This window comes from Cyrtonyx montezumae, unplaced genomic scaffold (assembly GCF_038088225.1).
Source record: "Cyrtonyx montezumae isolate F1298 unplaced genomic scaffold, pur_monq_1.0 scaffold_18, whole genome shotgun sequence".
NCBI lineage: Eukaryota > Metazoa > Chordata > Aves > Galliformes > Odontophoridae > Cyrtonyx > Cyrtonyx montezumae.
In genome coordinates this window covers 8,480,278-8,497,275 of record NW_027071914.1, presented here as the reverse complement: position 1 = coordinate 8,497,275, position 16,998 = coordinate 8,480,278, and the positions used below count along the sequence as shown (strand labels likewise).

Here is a 16,998-nt window from a genome sequence, read left to right as displayed (position 1 = left end):
CAGGCCCAGAAGGCAGAGGTGTCAGTGTGGAAATAAAACAGGCTCCGTTTGACCTGATTCCCCCCAAGCCAACCAACACACAGGGTGAGCTGAAAGCACCTGGGGACAGGACGACAGAAAGCTGGGGTGACAAAGTAGGGAGCACCTGAGCACCAGACACACCTCACAACTGGATGCAATGAGGAGCTGAGCTCCCACATTCTGGATTGCACTTGATAAGATCAGCACCTACTGGGAGACCCACCTGGCTGCTGCCTGCCAGCCCTGGGAAGCTTGGCGGGTCATGGGAACGGGTGGTCCCCTATTAGTCCAACAGGCAGCACAGTCTATGTCGGAAGGGAAGCAAAGCATCCTCTCTCCAAGGCTTCTGGGGTCACTGTGGTCCTCTGTGTGTTGCATAGTATTCTTCAGCTACCAAAGCAAAACACCTCTTGTTGGGTTGTACCACAGCAAGGTACAGCCTGCACCGTGCCCTGGGTCAGCAGAGAGGATGTGGTATCTGTGTGTGCATGTGCACTTTTCTTCTCTTTTCCTTCTTTTTTTTCTTTCCCACCATGAGGATGTTTAAGTTAACACTTGTCATTGCAGAGTGGGGAGGGACCATGGGTCTGTCCCATGGCACGTGCAAGGGAAAGCAAGGCAGAGCCCGGAGCACCTGCAGCGTGCAGTCGTGTCTGCACATGCATGAAGGGCTACGGGGACACGCTGTTCTGAGCAACAGCCCTCCCCTTTTTGCCACATCTCCTCTATGACTGTGCTACACACCTGGACCAAGCAATAGGACATAAAACATTCAACCATGACTCAGGGAAAAGTAAATCCATCCATGAGGCCACATTTCCTTCACTGATACCAAACCAAGCTGCATTTGTCTCCCCGGCAGCTGCTGCTGCTACTGGAATTCCCTGTACAGGTGGCAAAACCCATCTACCAAGGCTCTCCCCAGCATGGAGATCTGGGCTGGCCACCATACCTCACGTGCAGGGCTGCCCTGCTGGGCCAAGAGAGAGCAGGAGCTCGGGGTGGGGGCAGTGGGTGGGAGCCCACAGCTGGGAAGAGGGGCACCAGCTGAAATGTATGGGATTTCAATTATTATTATCTTTTTTTAAAGCCAGCCTTATGGAAAACTATAAATTAAGATGCTAATTAAATACTCAGGTGGGAGAACGGGGAACCTCCAACCGTGTAAACAGAGGACAGGCTATGGCTTCTTCCGCAGGTAGTTGGAAGGGATCCAGCCCTCCCAGCAGGGCCCCCCAGTCAGGACCTTGCAGAACCACCAGCCGCTGCTGTTCTTCTCACGCACTTCAAACAAAGTCCCTTCTCTAAAGCTGTTGGTCTCCTCGTCGCCTTCAAAATCCGCCACAGCCACGTAGAGAGCTTCCTTGGCGACGTCTGGGTTGGAGAAGAGGGCTGACGTCCTCTCCCTGCCTCCCCCTCTCTCCACCGCTTTGGATATTACCTTTGGGCCTACGCTGCTTTTCACTTTGGCTTCGTCTTGGATGGCGGCAGACAGGAAGGGCCTGGCTTTGGGGGGAACCAGCATGGGCCTGCCTGGCAGCGGGGATGCCCTGGCCTCGGGCACAGGCCCGGTGGCAGGAGATGTTGTTTTCTTGGGTGGTGGTGGCCGGCGGGGCGGCACAACCGGGCGCTGCGGTGCGGGCTCCCGGGCAGGCGGGGTGACGGCCGGGCCTGGGGGGGATTTGGGAAGGGCTTTGCTCTCCACGCTCGGTCGCTCCTGAAACCTTCCAGAAGCCTCTGTTACAACTGCAGGGTTACTGCAGGAGCTTTCACTGGCGGCGGGGTCCGGCTCAGAGGGCTTCTCTGGGCCCTTGGCAGGCCTCAGCTTGCTTCGCAGGCTGCAAATGTCCAGTTTGTCATCAGCTGGAGGAGGGTCAGTCCGAGGAGCTGCAGCCGGTTTGGGCCTGATCTGAGGCCTTGACTTCAAGAAGGGGTTCTGGGTGATGGGCTCAGGCTTGTCCTCCATAGGTTCAGCTTTCGGCTTGGTTGGCTTGACAATGGGACGGAGGTTTGGCTTCTTCACCTCCTTGGCCGACACCTTGTGTCCGCATTCCAGCCCCATTTCATTCTTCAGCTGGAAGAGTTTGCCCTTCTCAGGTTTGGGCTCTGGCTTCTTGCTGTCTTTTGGGGCTGCTGACTGCTTTGGGGGGATCATGGGCAAAATCATGCCCGGGGGTTTGGGGGGGGGCCTCTGCCTCTCCAGCAACTCGCCTTCTGACTTAATGATGGACTCCTTCCTGGGTGGCAGGCTGGGCTTCTCCTCCACATCCCGGTCTGAGATCTCCTCATAGCCACAAGTGAAGGCCAGGTCCCCACTCTCAGTAGGCTCCTTCCCCTTCCAGTCCTTGGCCCACTTCACACCACAATCCATGCCATTAGGAGGAGCCTCCGGCAGAGGCCTGCATGGTCCTGTTGCTTCCTCTACGGCACCGCTTTCTGCTGCGGCGTCGCCCAGCCGGAGCTGGGCCATCTCACTGGGCAGTGGAGCCAAGAAGTTTGGTCTGGATGCATTGCTGGTTTTCTTGTATTTATCAATAAACGTAGCAGGAGCCCAGCCTTCCTTCTCCTCAATCTGAATGTACCACCAGCCACTCAGGTTCTTCTCAATAACCTGCAGGAGGAAAGGAAACCTCAGATGGGCACTCATGCACCCTCTGCAAACAATGGGATGCTTGGTATCTCTAAAATGACATCATGGTGACACACACACTCGAGGTTTTTACTTCCCTAATTTGATATCAAAATAATCATGTGAAAATCCAGAAAAAAACATTTTTTCCAACTGTATGCTCAGCTCAGCATGAAAAGCACAAGACGTATCCAAACAGGAGGGAATCCTGCTAAGGGGATGTGCACAACTGAGGAGTGACAGTCACGTCAAGGATGCTGCAGCACACGCAGCTGGGATGCTGGGTGCTGGCAATGGCCACTGTGTGGCACTGTTGGAGTGAGGAACCAATGTCACCACGCTGATCAGCAGCCAGCTGGGCTCAATGTACTCCTGAAGTGGGACTGGGATGTTGGACGAGCAAACTGGGGCAACCATAGAGGAAAAATCCCCATTGGAAAGGCACAGAGTACAGTCTGAAAAGCAAAGCCACATGTGATTCCGCGAGCAAAACTAACTGTGTCAGGTAAGCAGCTCCGGGCTTTTAGTGTTACACCTGGCCTAAATAAGACAAAAACCACCATCTATACCCCTATTTGTAATGTAGTTTTACTTTCCATGAGCTCAGACAACACACCTCTTAGGGGCCAGAAGGCCACAAAAGCACCAGGGCCTCCAAAGTCTCACAAACTCATACAGGTTTCTCTCCTGCTGTAAGAGAGCCTGTGACATTAGTGTCCAGAGGTCACAAACACCAATGTACTTGGATTTTACACAGAACACTGTGGCATTTTCTGCTTGGAAAGGGAGCTCTTGCCTGGAAGAAGTCCCATAGCAGTGGAAATCAGGAAGTGAAGATGTGTGGAGGGCAGGTGACAGACTCACCTCTACTTTCATTCCTGCCTGGAAGCTGATGCCATCAGGGATGGTGGTCTGGAAGTCAGCAATGGTGTAATATTCCTCTTCCACTTGAGGAGGGACAGGAGGTTTAGGCAGGTTCAAACCACGTGGCTACGAGGATAAAAAAGAAAACCCATCAGCATACTTCTACAGAAGGTGCAACACAACATATGCACAGACCCACAGCCTGCAGAGCAACCAGGTAGCCCAAACATGCCAGTGAGATCAGCTCAGCCCACACAGCATCCTCACCAAGGCAAAGAAGCAAAATGCTTTCAGGATGAACAGATAACTGTGTGTGGCTGTCACTGACAGCAGAACTCCTCTCTCCAGCAGGAGGGAGACAGCTTGCTACATTGCATTGGCAACCAAGCCTTGCAGACAGACTGGCCAAAAGTTTACCTAAATACTATTTGCAAACAGAAGTTTTAAGACAGCAGGAAGATAGCATGCATGCTCTAGCCCCGACCAAGAGCAGAGTCCATCCCAAGCAAAGAGTAACCAGTGAACAGAGCTCTTTTTTCATGTCTCTTCAGCTTCCTTTTCCATTATTGCTCTCCTATGTCAGCTAGCAAGTGGGATGTAGGGACAGCTGCACTGGTCCCAGGCAGGGACTGCCTATCCCAGTATTCTCTCTCCAGTGATGACTTAAACAGTAAGCAGATGCTTCAAAAAATCACGAACAGGGCACTGTATGTGGCACCTCCCCTCTTCGGGTCTCTGAGCCTCTGGGAGGGCTCAGAATACACTTACTATAGTGAGATCTCGGCGAGGAGGGGGTCTCTGCCTCATCTTCGGCGACTCTGCAGAGGAAGAATTTCAGATGCTGTTGAGGGTCTAGCTTTTGGTTCTGTGAGATTTCCCAGAAGGGAGGTGAAAAAGGGAACAGAAAGGCAGTGCCACCTCAAGACCTTGCTGCAGAGCTTTCTGCCTCCTTTTTGGGCTATACTGCCCAGAAGCGTGCAGGAAAGGCTGCACTGACACCCAGCCACCACCAGCATCTTCCCAACCTGCCACTTACTGCGGCGGATGTCAGCGTTGGGCAGGGGACGGCTGTCAAACCTCCCATCCCTCTGGCCAGCAAGCCCATCTTTCTCTCGGCTGGTGACCACTTGCTGCCGGGAGATGCCATCCAGATCCAAGGCACAGGAATGAGTGGAGGAGCCCGACCCCAGCTTCTGTGAGAACATCTCTCCGTTCCCTTTCTTGAGATAGGAGGCGGGAGCCCAGCCTTCTTGGCCCTGGTACCTGTGGTGACAATGGCACTGTCACTGCATGGAGCCACAGTGCCACCACCAGCCTGCACAACGGAGCAACCCACTGTGCTGCTGCAGCATGGGGCCACATGTCCCAGAGACAGAGTGTGGCAAAAGCAATGACCTGAGTGAAATGAGCTCAGAATCAGGCTCTGTGACCCCTGGGCAGCTGGAAAGCCACAGCAATGCCTGACTGCAGCCAGAGGGCTGAGGGTTGGAAGTGGCGTGAAGCCCAGGTTCCTTTTCACCTTGGAAATGGAACCAATTCAGGAATGAAATGCACTGGCGGGGGAAGAAAAGGGGAAAACCAGAGGGCTGCTGCTAGAATTGATGTACCTGTTCTCTGGATGAAGCACAGCCTGGACCCGTTCCCTGCTCTACATATGCACTCTTTAGGAGAAAAACCAGTCCACGATCTGATTGAAAAACCACATTCATGGAGCCTTCCTGCCATGCTCAAGGGTCTCACGCCAGCGGCCCTCCTGCTGGCTGAGATACAGCCACTGCACTCAGATGGCACAGGCTCCTGAGCTTGTAATTGCCTTCAGAGCTCTCATGGCAGCTCTCCTGTGCTTAAGAAGTCAATGGACATTTTTCTGGGCCACTGCTGCTGCCAATATCACAGGTTCAGCTTAAGGTTAAGAAAATGGTGGTATATGCTCCCCCCTGCTCAAGTTCAGCCACTTGCTAGATCACAGAGAAGCAAAAATGAGCTTCCAGGAGAAAACAAGTATCAACTTGGGATGACTGGAGTGTTTGGCCTCAGCACACCCTGTACACAGCAGAACTGGCCCTGAAAATGGCTCTTCTCCTCAGGAACCTCCTAACACGGCCAGAGGATGCAGCCTGCCTCCAGGACGCTTGCTGCTTTTCCTATCAGCAAGACATGAGGTTACATTAACACTCTTATACAGGTTCCCTTTGTGCTGCTGGGGCATGTGACGCTGTGATGCAGTCCACCTCCTTAACACAGGAAATTGAGGGATTTTAAAGATGTTTAACCACAACTATGCTTGGCTGAAGCCCTGAATTTCAGTCAGTTTTAATATGTAGGGATGCAGAGAGATGAGTTCTGCTATTCTGCCCTCTCTGATGCCCTAGACTTGCCCTTGGATGGTGCAGTGGGTCTCTGCTTTATACAGCCTACGATGTCAGGGAAGAGCAAGAAGCAGGGACGGCACCTGATTTTCCACCAGCCCTCCAGGTTCTTCTGGATCACCACCACCACTGCTCCTTTGTCCAGGTTCATTTCATCCTGATCTCTTGCTGTATATGGGTAAATAACTGTGTACTTCTCCTCTGTTGGAAAGAAAATGCAGTTTCACAGATACATTCTACAGAAACCAGAACTCTGTCTAACAGTGGTTACGTGCTTCCTATGAACAGTAGTTCTTGCAATGTAGGTGCAAACACACAGAGATACACAACCATTTGGAAGAGAAATGTCAGTGAAATGTATGTCAAAAGAAACTTGGATGCATTTTGAAATGTAAGCTTTGTGACTTTCCCTGCTGACAGCCAGCCTGAGGAGGTACTGAATGCCCCTTCTTTTCCTTTCATCCCTTTCATACATTGTTCAAGCTTTCCCTTCCAGTTGCTTTTTTTACTTCATTCTCCAAAATGGCTACTGTTGCTGCAAATATACTCCTCCAGGGGCTAGAAAATACACTCAAACTGGATGGCTGGCCCTCTGCACTTTTACATGTACAGTTCTTCCAGTTTTAGCCCCAGTGTTTGAAGGGAAAGAAATTACAACTCTCCTCAACATGGACAATCTAGATGAAGATCTCTTTCTCTTGATTTACACAATAACTCTCCTTCTACTTGCTCTTCAAAGAGGTCCTTGTATCCATTCAGTTCAGATTTCTTTTTCTGAAAAGAACTCTCTGCTATACAGGGAAAGGAATTCCACAGACCTGAGGAAGTAACACCACACATACAGTTGTGCCTTCAGATGTAGCTCTCAAACTGCTCTATGACAGCAAGTCTACATGAATTTCCCTATTCAACAGGTGTGTTCCCCAAGAGATTGCCAAACACCACGTAGTAGGCCTGCAGTGTCTGCTGGATGAACAACAGTAAGCAGGGACATGATGCTCTGCCGTTCAAGGAGAAAGATAAACATCCTAACAGCCACATGTGCAGCTTGTCAGACCAAAATGGTTTACCCACCTACTCCTTCTCCCTCACTTGGACCTATAATTTCTGAAATAAGTCCAAGAAAGCTTGGAATTCTGTACTTAAGCAGTGCTACAATAGACTTTTCTTAAAATGCCCCTTACACCGTCTCCAAAACCCACACCTTTGGCCATTCTTATATCCTCACTGCACAGTTTTCATGTCTTTGCCTTCTCAGAAGAGCAAAAGTGTAGAAAGATCTCATTCTCCACCCACTTTGTGTCAATGAATTAAAGCAGAAAATGTCCTGCCCCATTCAGCACAACCAGGCAGGCTCTTCTCTTGATGCTGGCTGAGCCACCAACACCAGGACCATGGCTCACAGCAGGGACTGCTCTTACAGGGACTAAGGCAGCAGTTGGAAGAAATCTACATGAATGTGTTGGGTGAAAGCAGAAACTTCAGCCTGTGTACCTGGAGCAAGTCTAAAAATGTTAGAAGGAATAGCTGGCAGAGGAAAGAGAAGTGGATGTGAATAGGCCTGGTAGAAGGTTGAGGAGCATGTACAGCATGTACTGAGCAGTATTCAAGCAATGTTCATCACATGCAAAGCAATCAAACATGCACACAACAAGGCTCCAGGCACAAAACAACGGCAGCCAAACACATCTCTACAAAGTCCACCTTGACCCCATCCACTTGTGTACAAGTCCCCAAGAGTCCGACGGCGGCCAACATGCCTGGGCAGAGACCAGTATCTCCATGGGACTGGGGAGAGCATGTCAGGGGAAGCAGGAGGATAAGAGAGGATGTAAGGAGGCAGCACTTCAGGTCTAAGAGGAGATAAGGCTGACACCAGAGAGAGGCAGAGACTGTACTCACTGGGATCATGCTGGGAGCCCTTCCAGTTTGAGCCCCCCTCCCACCTCCCCAGGCAAGGGGCTGAGCAAACTACAGCACTGCTCTGAGCATTCAGTGATCTAAGGGAAGGATGTGTTCTCCAGAGGTATTTTAAATTTACTGTATACAGTTTTACTGTACAGAAAAGCTGCAACTTTGCTATTCTCACGTGTCCTCATGCATTCTCTTGCTTTCTGCATGAGATTAGAAGACAAAAGAACTGTCCTAGGACCTTTGCTCTTCCTCCAGTGCTCCCTGGGAGTAACAGGAGACGTGATAGCAGGACTGGGTCTTCTCTGCAGAAAGCACCTCCAGCCCCTCTAGCAGAACAGAAAGGGCAGCAGTTACACTGCCAATATCCACCTGCCTCACTCCTGGTGCAGCACTGTGTGGGCAGGATCGTTATGGGCAGATTTAACTGTGCCACTTGTGGCTTTCTTCTTCCCAGGGCTCTTCTCACTAGGTCAGACAGTACACAGTCCTGCAAGCTGCTCAGCACAGCAGACAGAAGCTGGGACAAATGTCTCCAGCCACCTCTTACCTTCATCAGGCTGCATTGAGAGCTCATCCTGGACGCCATCCTGAGCCTCCAGGCAGGTCGCTGGCACCCAGCCTTGCTCCTCCGATGTGCTCACAAACCACCAGCCTGGGAAGAAAAGAGCAAGTAGCTCAGCCAAGGACACCAACCCAAAGCCACCTCCCTTCCTACAACCATGAGTCTGCGGCCCACTGCCACCTTCGTGCTGCCACACAAGAGGTTGAGGTCACCCCAAAGCAACAGAGCCAAGCACTATCTGAAAGGGAGCGCAGACAGCAGCAAGGGAGAATTGCAGCTTAACGATATCTACATGTATGGTTCCCTCCCCACAGCCACAAAAACCAGGACAGAGTATGAGAACTGAATGACTCCAGCCACCTCATTTGGTTTCCTTTTTTTCCTCTTCATGGTTCATTTTCCCTCAGCATGGGTCAGCAAACCCAGTCTAATTAGCAGAGATGAATACACTGTCTGCAAATCGATAACTGACTCCTGCTGTGCTCTCGCCTTCTTTACATTTGTGGAAACAGCAAATTTTAAAAGCTAAGAGCAAATGCAGGATTAAAACCTGAGCTCTCCCAGTGGAAACCTGGCCAGCTCCACAGAGGCCATAGCAATCCTGGGCCACCCTGTGTGTCCAATCAAAATAAATGCACGCTCCTCAGTTATGAAAAGCACAAGCTGTTTGCGTCTTTAGAGGGGAAAAAATAATAACCCAGCATTATTCTCAGAATCCCACCAGTGAGACATTTAGAAACACAACTAGATTGTCAGGGAGGGAAGCAGCAGCTACCTGCATGGAAAGGAAAATCAGAGCTGACATTTCATAAATAAATGATTTGCCATACCTGTGCAATTGGCTGTGCTAATAGGTTTCACTTGCTTTAGGGTTGCTTTTATTTTTTCTCATTCTCAAAAAGCTGCTGGTTCAATTAATCCTCTTGGGATCAGGTTTCAGGGATTTTAAAATCTATTTTCATAATTTACCCTTAAACTCCCTCAGCAACTTGTATTAACTTCGGGGAATAAATTCCCCTTTTCAGTGAACTCCAGAAGGTGGACCCATGACACAACACCTTCCCTTTGCAGAGGGAAAGAGCCTGCTGAAGCTGTAGCAAGCACAGGGCTGGGCTGGGTGCTCCTGCACCAGGGCTGAGTGCTGCACAACGTTCTCTCTCGGAGGGGGCAGGGACTGCTATACAATGGGGCTTCTGTGACCAGTGTCCCCTCGTCTGCAAAACCTGCCTGCCAGCCCTGGCACTGCTGTTTGGCTGTGGGATCCACTGGCCCCATTTCTCAGCACAAAGAAGCATCAAGTGAGAGTGTAAAAGATGGATGGCACCTAGCGCTCAGCACAGTGGGTAATCAGATGCTTCCTGTAGAGAGAATCCCTAAGTCCTGTCCATATTCACATAGAAATCCTGCAAGACTGAAGCTGCTTCCTCCACATTCCACTTAAAATGACCATCCAAGTACATCCCTGTGAGGTGCCCGGAGGCTGTTCTGCTTCCTTTCCTATTAAGAAAACACCAACAGCACAGGATTGCTATTCTTGGCCCTGCTCTGAGGTGCAGAGCAGACCTGCAGCCCTCTGCCAAGCCAGGCTCTCTGTACCTGATTCGTTCTTCTCAATGATATCCACCAACTGGCCCACGCACAAGCTGATCTCGGAGCTCTCCTGCTTCTGGTAGTTGGCCACCACGACATACTGCTCCAGCACCAAGGGATCGACCGAGGCAGAGTCAGCTCCTGCACAGGGGGACAAGAACCCGGCCGTGTGCTGAGGTCAGCAGCAGTTCCTGAGAGCACTGCTCCCAGGCAGCCTTGCGAGCAGCTCCAGGACACCCTGGGCACCCCAGCGTGAGAGAAGTGTGCCAGAGGCTTGGGCAGAGTGAGGACGAGAGGGACCAAACCAGCAGCCAGGTGAGATGGGTACAGCCAGGTGAGGCCCTGCACTTGCTCCCACCTCCTGCTCAGATACACAGAGCCATCCAAGCGAGCCCACCACCACCACGAGACCAGCACATGGACTTGCTCAGACCCAGCCCAGCACACACAGCCTGTACAGAGTTTTGCTGCTCCTGGCTGAACGCCTGCACACCCGGGTAGAGAGGCATCTGCAGGGTACAGCAGCAGCCCCATAGCTGCCCTTCCCACTGCTCACCACCAGCCTGCTGTCTCAGCTCTCTGTTCCACTAACACTGCTCAGCTCCTGCAGAAGATCCCCATTCCGTGTCCACTGAGACAAAGCAACCCAGGAGGGGCAGACAGACAGGAGGCACAGAAAGCAAAGCATGCCCTGAGTCAGCAAGGGGCCTGACACCTGACAGGGATGGAAGCAGCTGGGGAGCTCCGGCTGGCTGTGCTGAGCTGGCCAGGCTGAAGGTGGCACTGCAGGCTAAGGCGAGGGGACAGCCAGCCCCGCACCAGGGGACCTGCGGGCACCTGTCAGGCACAGCAAGGCGCTGCTCATTTATACCTCCTGAGCACGTTTTCATTTAGGAGAGTGCTCTGGTTATGGACCCATCCCCTTTGCTTGGCATCACTTACCAGGGCAGCACTAGAACAGAGCTTTCAAATCAAATCAATCTCTGCTTTAGAAACGTGCCCTTAAGTTCATCTCTCCACATGCAGCAAAACTCCCCCACTCCCACAAGTGCACAGACATTGCTGTCACACGTGCAGGGTGATCACGAAGCAACCCAGGGCTCTGCACAGCTGAGGATGCTCAGTGCTGAACTCAGACTACTCAGCCCCACTGCTGAGGGCATTGCCCTGGGCTCAGCCTTGCACCGAGTGACTTTGTTACTCAGAGCATGGGCAGCACTTGCCCATCTGCCTGAGAAAGCCTCTGAGGAGCAAAAAGGTGCCAGAAGTGCCTGTACTCTTCTCCCTGCTGTCCCAAGCCTCCAGCACAGCACTTTGCTATGCAGCTTCACAGCCTGCCAGCTGAGGATACTGTTATATTACCCAATTCTCACAGGTGCAGTAAGAATTAATTAATATTTGCCGAGTGCTTTGGAAATAGAGCAGTATTAATTATTATAGCACAAGGATACAGAAGACTCACACACCTGAGTGCGGCTGTTAAGTCACGCTTACTGGAGCTGTGGGGGCCTCCAGTTGTGGATCAGAGGCAGAAATCACTGCTGCTTTCTGGCTGCTAGGGCATGGCAGATACATCAGAAAGTGACCTCCCAAGCTCAGGAAGGTGTGAGAAAGAAACAGTACAAAGAGTGGTGGTCCCTTGGGATATAAAGGCAAAACAAATGAAGCTACATATCAAGGAGACACTTCCACAGGCTGGTGCTGCTACACTACAGGACCACCTAATGGCTTCCCCACCGTAAGAGGTCTGAGATCTTTCCTATGATGGAACCTATTGCAGGGCATGATCCTGCAATCAGCAGAGCAAGGATGAGTAAGAGATGGACGAGATCTAACAGCAGGTCTGGAACACTCTGCTCCCTCAGGTCACCACCTCTCCAACTGGCTCTGAGGAAGAATGACCACAACAAAGATTTAAATGAACAATGTCTTTTTTCAGGACAGTCTTTATTTAAAGGAAGAAGAGGCAAATTGTCCATGCCCTTCTGCTATAAACAGCCCTCTGCAGAGCTGCAGGTGAGCTGGCCAAGTACAAAGGATCTCTTACCACTAATGAAAACTTCCTCCATGCCATAAACCCAGAGGTGGGGCCCCAGACAAAATTAAAAATAGGCCCCTAAAGTGAATGGAGGATGCCAGGAATTTGGGGACGATCTGTTTTACTAACTCAACTAAAGGTTTGTGCTTAAAGTGATCAGAGGATTTACTCAGCCCCTGAGAGCAGAATAACAGCTCCAGGAAGAGAGAAATACTCTCCTTTCTGCCTCCCCAGCTCTAATTACAAACAATGCTCTGAGGCTATTTGTAGTTTCAGTGGGCAATTCTGGATCCTCCAATGTACCTATTAAACCAGCAACAGAACTGGTAAACCAAGCTTGGAGGAAGAAGTAGGAGTTAATTTGAGGAGCACCTTCACCTGGCGTAATCGTCCTCAACCACAAAAACACACGGCCAAGTCAACAATAAAACATCCTATTTATGGGCAGACTCAGTCTCTTAAAAATAGCAATGGGATAAATGTAATCATCTAAAATTGTGCCAGAAACTCTGGAGTTTTAGAACAGTCCTCCTATCGCTGCTGTAGGATATGAGAGCTGTGCTTATTGTCCCAAATAAAACAAATTTCAGACCAAAAGCCACTGTGGGAACAATGTGTAGCACAGCAAAAGGGATACGGCCACACGAGAAGGCGTGTGAAATAAAGCTGACAGGGATATGGGAGCTCTTCGAGGGCAGCTCCACCCAAATAAAAACTGCTGAGACGGTCTCAGGCTTCTATGCACTGTATTGGTGCCACAATGAACCTATGAATCGTGCCTCTGCAGAATTCAGAAAGAAGGAACAAACAGAAATGTTTGAATGAATCTTGGGGACTGATTATGACAACTGCTATCAGGTGTACCTAAATCAGTGGCCAAGTCGGTCTTTGGAACCCCAGACCGTGGGGAACAAATGGGAAACCATCCTCACCAACTAACATTGGGCGAGTCTCTGTCGCTGGGCCTCCCCACAGCCACTCACATCCCTTGAGCCTCCTAGTCCCCACAGAAAGCTGTGGGCAGCACTTTAACTCACTGTGCAACCCAGTGCTTGGCTAAAGCCCATGGGAAACCTGCCAGGTGCTCAGAAGCACTGCACTTCTCAGAAGAGCAGCTGAAGCCCCCTTTGGCAGTGCTGCAGAAATAAGCAATTCCAGCTATTTTTCTTTGCTAGCATTTATCAGCTGCCCCCTCCACAAGGAGGTTATATTACAAAAGCCTTTTATTTTTGCGCCTTACTGCTTATCTGCCATCTCAAAGCAGGCCTGGCTTGAGTGACTGATGAACCATCAAGGGCTTCCTCAAGGCAGGAGAGGACTGCAGGTGATGGTAACAGAACCAAATTCTGCTTCTTCTGCCAGAAAATGCATGACAGTGAGAGGAGTCTCTGAACACATCTGGCACACAGCATCAGCTCGTTGGAATGTTACTGCACACACCTTTCCCTGCACAAATGCCATGGCCAAACCAAGTGCCAGTGCCACAGTCAAAGCATTGCAGCCTGTCCTGCCAGAACAGGGCTCTGGCTTGGGAATTAACCAAAGTCTCAATTCCCTCTCTCTCAATGGTGCTAAGCAAACAGCATCCCAATGAGCATAGCCCTCACGACATCATTTGTCAACCTGCCATGCCTAGAGGGCAAGAGGGAGAGCACAGCTTCCCATAAGCCCACTTAGCTAAATGGGCTCATTGGAAATGAGATGGCAGAACAAAGCTCCATACAAACAGGAGAAAAGCTCCTGCTTCTCCAACAGCCAGTGTCCTTAAAAAATTCTGCTGCATAACTGTTTTGTTTTATTCTCCTCAATCCTAGACAGGTCTTCTTTTCTCCTGCTTAATAAAATTGATCTAAACACACTCTGTTCTCACAGGGAAACATAACACCCCTCCCTTACCCAGCAGACATTCCCACTGAGACATTACACCAGAGACATTTGCAAGACAAGGGATTCTGTGTCTTTATTTTGCCTCTGCTCTATCAAAAGAGAGGAGATGGGAAAAAAAAGCACAGCCTGTTTTCATCCCACCCACAGCCAGATGCTTCTCTATGCCACCACATGGGTTTATAGTGAAAGGAATAACTCAGCTTGAAGCAAAACCTTGAGCACATCTCTCGACAAAGCTATGTAAGACACACCACCACAGCAGGAGAAAGCTAGTGTGAAAACTGCAGCCTCTGATTGCAAAAGGCTTGTGAGAGCTGTAAAACAACCCTCACAAGGCCCAGCTTCACCAGACATACCTTGTATCTGTCAAGAGTATGACATGTCCAAAGGTTTTAACCACATGCAGCCCCCTGTTAGTCAGTCAGGAGTTCACCTGGCTATAAGGACGGAGCAAAACCAGGAGCCACTACTGGAGCAGACAACATCTGTTTGTCATGCACATCCTATAACTTGTCTTAGTAAGAGGCTGGGACATAGCAGCTGTCAAGGGAGATTGCCTTCCAGATCAAACAGAAAATAAGGCAGAATTCAGTCTTTGAGTCTTCCCTGTTCTTTTTTTTTCTCGCCTTAGAGAGGAACCCACTTATCTACAAGTAAATTTGCTTATACAGCTTAAGGCAGCATCAACTATCAGGCCAAAAATCTTTCCACAGTTATTTCAGCAGCATCTCCATTCAGCCACGGCTCAGATCTCCCTTTCCAAAGGTCCTGGTCCCATTTTGAAACTCCTCCAGCTGTAAGATGCCCTCACATAACCACTAAAACCCATCAACCAAAGGGCTTTCAGAGATATGCCCCTTTCCAGAGGAGCAGAGCATCCCAGCTCCATCCACCCACCCAGAGGCTCCCGAATTGGTACAACCCCGAAGCAGAAAGTGCCACTGCACCATAGTGGTCACCTCACAGCTCAGACACTCCTCCAGGCCCGAAGGCACTGTGACACCATGATGGCACATTCCTGGCTGGAGACAAAGCCCTGTCCTTCAGTGGAGGCTTGTGACACGGTCCTGTGCCTGTCACACCTCCTCACTGCTACCACCCCGTGTCCACCAGCCACCACAGAAAGCTATGAGGATGTGACAGCTGATGCAAACCCAGACAGAGCAAGTGTCCCCCAGTGAAAGGCAAAGCGAGAGCAAGGCCCAGGGACAGAGCGGGGGTTACTACCTCTCTGCAGGAAAGAGGACGTTCTCTGGATAAACCCTGATGGAGGAACAAAACGAGGGGAGACAAGGTGTGAGGGGAGGAGGGACACGAATGTGGGGGTGACTGCAGTGGTGGATATGACTTGAATGAGCAGACTGCAAGAGCTGCGGGTACCTGCCACCCCATCCCTCCTGGACGCCTGCAGAGACAGTGAGGAACTTCAGTCTTCATGTTCTCACTGCCATCCTCTTTTGGGAGCACACAGGGATGCAGGGAGGGGACATGGTGTGTTGGAGAGCCCCACAGGGGCTGGCAGCAGGGCTCATCATGGGGCTAGGCCCCTGCATAGCACTGGGAAGCTAAGGCTGTGGGTGAAAGGAGGAGATGGGTAACTGAAGTGGGGAGGAGTGCTTACCAGATCTCTTCTTTCCAATGGGCTCCCTGAAAAAGAGAAGGAAGAGTGTCAGCAGAGGGATGGGGACAGCTGGCCATAGGAAACCTATACAGGACAGTACAGCAGCGCTGGTCCCAGTGGTGCTGCTGACCTCCCTCACACCAGCTAACATCCCATGGACCAGACACCAGCCTTGCATCTCTCCTCCTCTCACTGAGTAATTTAATGCTTTTGCCTTCCCCAGAAGGAAGCTGGCCTGGCTCCTCAGGGACTTGCTCTGACAGCCACAACTCCCAGCACGTCACACAGAAAAGACATGCAGACCAGGATGGTCTGGCAGCAGCCAGGCACGAGGGAAACCCAAATCCCCTCAGCACAGTCCACAGTTCTCAAAGAAGTGGACACCACTTTGAATGTCAAGAGGGAAATACAGAAGTTGCTCTGTGTCCTGCTCCTCTCTTGGGGACAAGGGTGGGAAGCAGGGCTGGGGAAAGGGCAAGCATTTATGCCTTAAAACAGAACAACTCATTAAAGTGGTGTTGAGAGGATGAACACAAAGCAGGAGCATTTTACAGGTTCAAGGAGGCACTACGGACAGCACTGGCCACACTGATGATGAGTTGGATTAGAAACCAGAGGTCTTGTGCTCTTGCTCACATCAGAATGCTGATAAGAAGCATGGCTGCTGGACAGCCTCACACCCTGGGCACAATCCTCTTCAGGCACAAAAAAAATATGGGGCATTACATTATTAAAAAGCAAATGAACCCAAGAAAACAGGCACTGAGAGAAACCTCACACGATCACAGATGATAAACCAAGGCACAAAAACAGGCTGAAATCCAAACAAATGCACCAGCCCTGTCCACAGCTCCAACTGCAGCGGTCCATGTTGCTACAAAAGAGTTCTCAACACTTTAACACAATTTGCCCCTATGGCCTTGAAAAGCTGCACTAATATGGGGTGATGAGAGCAGGTGGGCACCACCTCCTTGTGCTGATAGGAAGAGCTGCTGCTTTTCCTTGACATCTGCTACACTTATTGCTGTAACTCATCCCCCTGCTTCCTTTTGCTGTGTGGGTGAGGGGGCAAGGAAGGAGCTGCAATGTCAATTTGCTGCCGGGTTGTTCCTGGCATAGAAACAAAGAAGTGCAGCTCTGAACACCAGCCCACCACCTCAGAGGGCACAAGACCTCAGACAGGACAGGAAACTGCGACAGACTGCTGGCAGCATCTCCTCCTGCTCCATTCCCCACGGACCAGAGAAAGGCATGCAGCAGCGTGCACATACAGCCTCCTGGAAACAGGAAGCAGAGGAGAAGGCCATGCTGCCTGCTGCTGGGAAACTCATCTAGCTCTCACCCACAACAGTGTGCAGATGAACCAGGCAGCCACAGCACAAGGGCAAGGTACAGGCACACAGTGACAAAGTGCCAGCAAGCAGCCACACAGAGCTCTCCAAGAGGCAACACCCAGGAGAGTTGTCCAGCCACTACCCACGACTTTCCCAGTTCCTTATTAGG

The 16,998-nt window shown here is 50.8% G+C and overlaps 1 protein-coding gene across 4 annotated transcripts in view; it reads right to left on the bottom strand.

Annotated features, from left to right (window-relative positions):
* Positions 1 to 528: 528 nt before the first annotated feature.
* SH3PXD2B (SH3 and PX domains 2B) overlaps positions 529 to 16,998 on the bottom strand; it is a 63,401-nt gene continuing 46,931 nt past the window's right edge. The window contains exons 6-15 of one of the 4 annotated variants that reach the window (XM_065734569.1): positions 15,496 to 15,521; positions 15,102 to 15,137; positions 9,956 to 10,090; positions 8,345 to 8,449; positions 7,588 to 7,671; positions 5,967 to 6,084; positions 4,551 to 4,777; positions 4,283 to 4,332; positions 3,515 to 3,640; positions 529 to 2,632 (exon numbers count right to left, since the gene is read on the bottom strand). In XM_065734569.1, coding sequence (XP_065590641.1) covers positions 1,202 to 2,632; positions 3,515 to 3,640; positions 4,283 to 4,332; positions 4,551 to 4,777; positions 5,967 to 6,084; positions 7,588 to 7,671; positions 8,345 to 8,449; positions 9,956 to 10,090; positions 15,102 to 15,137; positions 15,496 to 15,521 — 2,338 coding nt within the window. In that variant the 3' untranslated portion in view covers positions 529 to 1,201. The remainder of the gene's footprint in view (positions 2,633 to 3,514; positions 3,641 to 4,282; positions 4,333 to 4,550; positions 4,778 to 5,966; positions 6,085 to 7,587; positions 7,672 to 8,344; positions 8,450 to 9,955; positions 10,091 to 15,101; positions 15,138 to 15,495; positions 15,522 to 16,998) is intronic. The other 3 variants (XM_065734571.1, XM_065734570.1, XM_065734572.1) reach the window with 3 other exon arrangements.